The following is an 8815-nucleotide window of genomic DNA, read 5'->3' on the forward strand; positions in this document are numbered from 1 at the left end:
GCCGGTCCCCGGTCCGGTACGGGGGCGACACTGAGGGTTGCGATCCGTTGCCGGACACGGACAAAAGACAAAAAAAAAAAAACAAAACTTCCAAGGCACGGGACAGGTTCAGGTCTTCAGCCCCTTGATTAAACATGAGAATAAATAATAAAAACAAATAACAGCTTTTTAACAAATGCTTTTTTTTTAAGGGCACATATTGGTGAGTCAGGAAAGCAGTCATGAAATGTCACATCAATGAGGAATTGTATTGGAGAGTTGAAACTGTTTATAGATGTTTTACACAAGGAGAAAATATCAGGGCCTCCTGTTAATGTCAGCTCCATGTAAACTGATGTGAAGTGATACCAAAACTTAATATCGTCTGGCCCTTATTAGCTGAAGTCCCAAGGAGGGAGGGGGTTGGCACTCCTGGCCCTTTCTGGGTGGACCACTTCTAGAGGGTCGGATTCAGATCTCTGCCACATTTTAAAAGGACATGGGCAAATTAGACTGTTCAGAAGAGGATATCTGGGGAGAGTAAGAAGTTTAGAAATCTTTGCATATGAGAAACAATTAAAGAGAACTGGGAATGTTCAGTGGGGAGGAAGACTTACGCAAGATGAGATAATATCTGAAGGGCTGATGTGTAAAAGAGAGATTTACACTTTTCTCTCTAATCTTAGTCCAAGTTGGGATCCACAGACTGAAGTTATGGATATATTTCAGTTCAATGTGAGAACACTTTTGTAAAAATTAGATAGCACACGTACACATACTTTTTAAGCACATGTACCAAATGGTGTTTTAGGGGTTTCCATGTAAATTGTCTTATTTTCCTTTTCACAGCAGCCCAATGAGAAAGATACTGTATCATCTCCACTTTACAAATGAGGAAATTGAGGCTCAGAAAGGTTATTAGAATTCATAGCCTCAGATATAGAAGAACACATTCAAACCTATGGCTTCTGCTTGCAAGCCCAGTGCTCCTTTTTATTAAAACCAGCTGCCTGAAGAAGGAAATTAGCTTCCAGTTGAGGTGATAAGCTTCCTGCTACAGGAAAGGTTCAAAAAGCTGAAAGGTCTGTCAGTTTTGGTTCATAAAGGATTCCTATATTGGTTTGGGAAGTTGAATAAGATGTGAGATTTTCATTGGTCTGGACACCATGTGAGTAAACTACTTTTTTTTCTGAGGACACTGCCCATTGGTAGCCGGTATGGAAAGGGTACTTGCCTCTCTGAGATGGTTACCAAAAGCAGACAGGGCTCCTGAGCTTCAGAGCTGCAGTAACTCCCTGCCTCCCCAAGACTGACTGGCTTTATCTCATGAGCATGATTTTTAAAAGCTTTGTAGTACTTGGATCAAATGCTTCTGGTGTGGGCCGAGCCTGTGGCACACTTGGGAGAGTGCAGCACTGGGAGCGCAGCAGCACTCCCGCCGCGGGTTCGGATCCTATATAGGGATGACCGGTGCGCTCACAGCGCTCACTGGCTGAGCGCGGTGCGGCCGGTCTCAAAAAGGACAAAAAAAAAAAAAAAAATGCTTCTGGTGTTAGTCGTTTAAAAGTGCAAAAAAATTAAGTGGATATTTATATTTCGTGTCTAAATTTTTATTTTGGAAGTTCTGAGAAAAATGTTTTAAGTTACCAAAACAAGTAATTGTCTTAAATCCGAGCCATGCTGTAGCAGTCATAGCACACAGACATTTTTCATTAACACTGGAAACATAGGAAAGTAAAATGCTGAAAGGAATTCATTTCTCTACAAGATAAAATTGGCTTCGTTACAAGGTATTTGTACTATGGGATTCGGACACTTAAAATATCAAGTACTGAAAGGTATTTCACATGTGTTATATTTCACTTTTCTCCAAATTAGGAATGGCTGTCTAAAGGACATGGGGAATACCGAGAAATCCCTAGTGAGAGAGACTTTTTTCAAGAAGTCAAGGAGAGTAAAAAAGTAGTTTGCCATTTCTACAGAGACTCCACATTCAGGTAACTGTTTCCATCCATGACATTTTTTTAAAATAAGATGTTTGGATAGAAATAGACTGGTTTAATGAGAAATTTAAAAAACTAAAAGGAAAAACTTTCTAAACTGTTTCATTGTATTCTGGTATGTTCTTTAATATTCTTAGAGTCAGTATGTAAAAGTTAAGCAGTTATTTTAATAATTAACTTTAAAGACCAGTGACATGCAAAAGTATAAATAAATGTTGAAAATCAGTAACATTCCCATAAAAATGGCTTACATTTTCTGACTTATTTTTCACTAGCTAACTCTAAAAACATCATAGAAATGTACGCTTAATATTCTTACCAGTGCAACAATACTCATTTCTGCTTATTTTTCCCTGCTATTATGATGTAGCCACAATGTTGGGAGTAGGGGGGACAACAGTCTTTCAAAATTAGTGTTCATTAACTGCTTCTCAACTAACGACTTTGACAGGGAGACAATGGCTTAACCAAACCTTCCACTAGAAGCAGAGTGAAAGTTGGGACTGCCAGTAGAAATAGCAGACCTGGAATTCAGTATGATAGTGGTTTTCTGGTGCTGAGTATCAGCTGCCTCTCTCAGATGTACATACACTGTAGAGTCTCTGTCGCTCATTGTGTCTCAGCCCAGACCTCCTCTCTCTACTGTAGCCTGGCCCTTTTCTTAGCCTCACAGCTCAATAGCTTATTATTAGTTAGCGCCTTTCAGGAATTGATTGCCTGGTATTCATTGACTAAGGGTAAAAATGAAAGAAAATATTGAGAAGGTGGAATCCCTTGTAAGGAAAAGTGGGAGAAAGGATTAGGAAGTAAGAAGGGTATCAGATTTGCCCTGTGGTACATTATCATCTCCCGTTGGCACATAGCCCTTAAGTTGTGAATCTCTGACATGTATGATGAGGTGATATATTGATATCAGTATATAAAATTGATATTTGTTTACTTATCATATGTGTTCCTTGACTAGATTGTTAGTCTTGTAAAGGCAGAGTATTTGCCTGTATCATGGCCCAGCCCATTGTGCTCTGGGTTTACAGCCCTAGAAAAGCAATGCCTGGTACATACTAGATGCTCAGTAAATATATTTGATGGAAAACAGCACCAGGAAAACTGAAAAATCAAAATTTAGTCATTCAATTAACCTTCTTAGATATCTAACAAAGTTCATAGCACATAGTAGGCAGGATACTTTAATATATATTATCTCTGAAATATCCATAATAACTCTTTTGAGATAGGTATTATAATTCCTGTGTTTCATGTTTGGAAAATTAGTCATTCAATTAACCTTCTTAGATATCTAACAAAGTTCATAGCACATAGTAGGCAGGATGCTTTAATATATATTATCTCTGAAATATCCATAATAACTCTTTTGAGATAGGTATTATAATTCCTGTGTTTCATGTTTGGAAACCAAGGCTTGGAGAGCCTTGACTCACCTAATATTACTCAGCTCCTAAATGATAAAGAGAGGGATTTGAACCCATATTTTAAGCCTAGTGCTAGTTAACTACTCCATGAATGCTGCTTCTGGATTTTTTCAACTGACAAAGGGTACAATCAGACTTATTTAAAATAGGTTCCTTACTGTAATTAAAGTATGGAGTTGATTTATGTCCAAATTTTCAGGAACATATTTCTTATGTAAAGGTTCATTTGTAATTTGTTTTGAACTTCATTTAAAAACCATTTATTAACTTGTTTTCTTGCCATTTTTCACAGAAATCTCATTGTGGAACTACATGGGTGATATATGAAAAGATACATTCCAGGGAGAGTGATACTTCAAGGTTACAAGAAAATTTTGCAGACCCAATCCTAGTTCAAGAAAAATAACACTAAATGGCACAAAAATCTTCCTACTAAAAACCACCATTAAGCATTTTGTGTGTTAGTCATTTAAAGCATTAGTTCTCAAACTTTATTGGGAGTAAGAATCACCCATGTTTCCCAGCTCCAAATGAACACCTGGGGTTAAAAACCACTGGTCTAAGATCGTTACAACAGTCTGTTTCAGAAACACTAGAATATTGGCCAGTTTTAGATTTAATTTAAAGAAAATGCCACTTCCATTTTCCTCTTCAATAGAAGAGGGCTTAGTAAAAGTTACTACTGGTATTTTTCATTTCTTTGGAACCATGATGACCATGTTTATTTAAAGATTATTAGTAACCTTAAGGTGCTTCTCACTGACAGAGTTTACAGAGGTAGGTGTAAAATGTTCTTTCTCAGTGAGGCCATTCAGTCTTTCTTCATGACTTCCAAATATGGCTCCATGTGTGTATTCCTAATTCTTTATAGTCTCTTCTGGGTTCTGTCAAGTTCAGATTTGTCTCCCTTCAAGCTTCCTGTATGAGATGCCAGGAAACATGCATTAGGGAAACAACAATCCTAATTTTTTATTCTTACCACAAACATGACAACTTCGCAAACCCCTTTATGACTTAAAGCATATATTTAATATTTCTTTAGTAAATATCATTAGGGAAAATCTGACTTTCTAGAATGCTAGATTGTTTTGGCAGCTGCCCTCTATCTAAAAATTAGGTCATCTGACACAGGTGTAGGTTGGCTGCCTAATTGAGACTCAAACAGAAGAACTGTAAAATTAGATATACCTTAATGATGTTTATTTTTTTATTTTAATTTTAATTTTTTTTTTTATTATTGACAGCTGGCGAGTACAAGGATCTGAACTCTTGACCTTGGTGTTATAGCACTGCACTCTAACCAGCTGAGCTAACCGGCCAGCCTGGATATTTATTTTTTAAAAAATGAAATCTATTGTTTTAGCTTTTGATTTTCTATGTGTTGTTACTTACAGATGTAAAATCCTAGACAGACATTTGGTGATACTGTCCAAGAAACATCTTGAGACCAAATTTTTGAAGTTGAATGTGGAAAAGGCACCTTTCCTTTGTGAGAGACTGCATATCAAAGTCATTCCCACACTAGCACTGGTAAAAGATGGGAAAACACACGATTATGTTGTTGGATTTACTGACCTAGGAAATACAGATGACTTCACTACGGAAACTTTAGAATGGAGGCTCGGTTGTTCTGATATTCTTAATTACAGGTAACTTTTAGCAAAAGAATGGATTTATTTTAATTCCAATCTAGTTGATATTTTCAGAGAGGATTTTTGTATCGTAACATTTATTTTATGAAATGAAGTCCTTTGGCTGAGATGTAGAAAGTTTCTCAAAGGAAAAAGCATGTTTCTTAAGACATACATTATAGCAAAATCAGATAGATAGGTAAAACTGAGTCTTGGAGTACAGCTGATTATCAAAGTTTAACCTAACAAATGCTGTGGAAACTAATTCTTTATTAATCTGGAAGCTCAAAATGCCATTCCAGAATTGGCACTTCTGATTTAAGACGTATTACTCAAATTGATAATGACTTAATTTTTTCTCTGATGAAATAAAAATTAAAAATACTACTACAGAGAAGGTTATATTTTAAAATATTAAGTTTTTAATGTAGATATTCCATCTCACTTATGAACTGATAAATAAAAAATGGGTTTCTATGTTAGCTTACATTATATACTATGGAGAACAGTTTCAGTTTGAAAACAATGTAAAATCAAACTTCCATTTCTCATTCATCTTTTTGTCCACTTCTCTGTCTAATTCCACAAGTCAGAGCATATCACTTTGTCTTTTGCACCTGTTGTTAATTTGCAAAAATAACAGGTAAAATTATGCAATTATCATTCCAGAGTCACACTGTCTTTCAATAAGTAGAAAGTTCTGTCATCTTTTCTTTCCCCCACTTCTCTTCCCCCCTTTTTGCTGAATCTCTCCTAGACATGCCTATATCATTTCTATGTTGTAGAAATTGGCTTCATTTTCTTAATATTAACACGAAATATTAATATTAAATTTGTGTCTTTTAAAATATCTCAAACTTTAAACAAGTTGCAGACCAGTTCAAGGAATTCTCATATACCCTTTACCCATATTCCCCAATTTTTTTTTTCCCTTTTTTGTGACCGGTAAGGGGATCGCAACCCTTGGCTTTGTGTCGCCCGCACTACGCTCAGCCAGTGAGCGTATAGTTGCAGACCAGTTCAAGGAATTCTCATATACCCTTTACCCATATTCCCCAATTTTTTTTTCCCTTTTTTGTGACCGGTAAGGGGATCGCAACCCTTGGCTTTGTGTCGCCCACACTACGCTAAGCCAGTGAGCGTACCAGCCATCCCTATATAGGATCCGAACCCGCGGCGGGAGCGCTCCCCATATTCCCCAATTTTAAACATTTTATATTTGGTTTATCATTCTCTTTCTATAGGTAACATTTGATTGAAAGTTGTAGATATGATGTCCCTTTACTCCTAACTGTATTTCCTAAGAACAAGGACATTTTCTTACATGACCACAGTACAATTATTAAAACAGGAATTATTGTGTAATTTACAGACCTTACCCATATTTTATCATTGTCCCAGTGATATCCCCCACACCAGAAAGTGTTGCATTTGGTTATTATGTGTCTTTAGTTTCTGTAACATGCAACAATGTTGCCCTTTCTTTGTTTTTCAAGACATTGATATTTTTGAAGAGTACAAGCTGATTATTTTGTAGACATCCCTTAGATTGGGTTTGTCAAACATTTCCTCAAAATTAGATTAGGATTATGCATTTTTAGTATATGTGCTGCTGAAGCAAGCATGGATTATGCATTTTTGACAGGCATATTATGGAAATGAAGAGTACAAGCTGATTATTTTGTAGACATCCCTTAGATTGGGTTTGTCAAACATTTCCTCAAGATTAGATTAGGATTATGCATTTTTAGTATATGTGCTGCTGAAGCAAGCATGGATTATGCATTTTTGACAGGCATATTATGGAAATGATGTATCTTTTCTTGGTGCATCATGTCAGGAAGCATATGATAATTTGTCTGATTTCTGGTGATAACTGAGCACAAGGTTCACCAGTTCTCTACCAGACCAAATGGTGATTTGATAAAGAACTTGTCCATCTCCTACATTTATTTACTTTTTCATTTAGTTATATCAGTATGGGCTATGAATTATTCAATGGGTTATAGTCTGTTACTATAATTATTTACTTTGAAGCTCAAAATGCCCCAGATTTGGCCATTGAGAACCCCTTTCATGCTGACGTCTATGTCCTTTTGACATTACCCTGTAGTTCTTTGAGCTCTTCCTTTCTAGTAGAAACAAGATATTTTAGGGGGGTTCATTTTGTACTCTCCCTGGAATCATCTTTTCAATGGCAAATGATATTCAAAACCAAGATTTGAGTGCTAGGAATACACCCCAGATATTTTTGAAAGAAGAAATTGTCAGTTTTATTTCTTTCTCAAGCATTATTGAAAAGAGTTTTATACCATTTCCAGGTTAATGATAGTGAATTCCATGAGTTTTGATGTCTATAGAGATCTAAACATTATGAAATGTTAAACAAGATCAAACCAGTAATAATAGGCTATCAAATAGACTAACATTTTCTGTGCCATTCTCATAGTAAACAGAATATCTCATATAGGTTTAGTATATCCAGAAGCAGTGAAATCAGAACAGCTGGCTTTCTTCTGTACTTTTCAATCAGAAATTCTGTTGGCACATCCTATAAAATGTTAATCGGTAATTAATGATAAAAGGAAAAATGGGAGGGAGGAAAATAAAACATTGATCTAAAACATTTAGTAGTACAAATAAGGTTTAAAGCTATTAACCATCAATATGACTAGTATACTTCTTCCCTGACACTGGCATTTTAAAGAAATTTTACTCTATTCTATATGTTATAGGGAGGAAGAAAAGATAGATTTCTGTGCAGTTTAGTATACCAACTGTATTAAATCATAAAGAATAAAATGCTTTTCAAATTTGTTTTTAGCGGAAATTTAATGGAGCCACCATTTCAGAGCCAAAAGAAATTTGGAACAAATTTCACAAAGCTGGAAAAGAAAACTATCCGAGGAAAGAAATATGATTCAGACTCTGATGATGATTAGACTTCAATCGTGATTCTTTGTAAATTGTCTTTTTATTTCTGCTTACTTCACATTTAAACGTGATTTCTAAGTTCTGTTGATTTTGATAAATCAGTCATCTAAAACTCATATTCCAGAGTTTTATACAGTTGCATCACATTGAAAGGTGTCTTTACTATTTTTTGTGCGTCCATCATGTTTAAGTTAAGGAAAACTTCTGTGTTGTTAAATTATAGGGGGAGGGTCTGGATTCTCTATTTTTGAGATTGATTTTATCACAATATGGTTGTTACGTCTTTATACCATTCACAATTGTGTTTTTAATCTCCAGAGTTAGAAATAGAAATTCTATTAACTATTCTAAGACTAATTCTTAATCAGCATTATTTATTTTATACAACAGGTCAAGTAACATTTACTGCTATAACACACTGCACTTGTAAATGAATTATAAACACTTTTCAGTTCTGGAATATATTTAAGTAACTATTAAAGAACTGCTACTTATTTCTGCTATGTATTAGCCCATTTCTGTTTGTTATAACAGAATACCTGAAACTGGATAGTTTATAAAGAAATAAAATTTTTTACAGTTCTGGAGGCTGGGAAGTCCAAAGTACAGGGAACACATCTGGTGAGGGCTGCCTTCTATAGCAGTGCAGGGTGTCACACGATGAATGGGCTGAGCAAGAGGGAGCTAAGCTTCTCACTAGCTCTCCTTATAAAGCCATCATGACCATGCCCATGACCACCTGCAAACCATCAATGGATTAATCCATTCGCAAAGATACAGTACTCACAATCTAATCACCTTTTAAAGGCTCCACCTTTCAATTATCATAATAGGATTT

At 35.6% G+C, this 8815-nt stretch overlaps 1 protein-coding gene across 2 annotated transcripts in view; it reads left to right on the top strand.

The window, feature by feature from the left end:
• The window catches only part of TXNDC9 (thioredoxin domain containing 9), a 12836-nt gene extending 4356 nt beyond the window's left edge, over window positions 1–8480 (top strand). For both annotated transcript variants that reach the window (XM_008576821.1, XM_008576822.1), the window contains exons 3-5: window positions 1858–1976; window positions 4807–5061; window positions 7868–8480. In XM_008576821.1, coding sequence (XP_008575043.1) covers window positions 1858–1976; window positions 4807–5061; window positions 7868–7985 — 492 coding nt within the window. In that variant the 3' untranslated portion in view covers window positions 7986–8480. The remainder of the gene's footprint in view (window positions 1–1857; window positions 1977–4806; window positions 5062–7867) is intronic.
• The last annotated feature ends 335 nt before the right edge of the window (window positions 8481–8815 follow it).

This window comes from Galeopterus variegatus, unplaced genomic scaffold (assembly GCF_000696425.1).
Source record: "Galeopterus variegatus unplaced genomic scaffold, G_variegatus-3.0.2 Scaffold1410, whole genome shotgun sequence".
Lineage (NCBI taxonomy): Eukaryota > Metazoa > Chordata > Mammalia > Dermoptera > Cynocephalidae > Galeopterus > Galeopterus variegatus.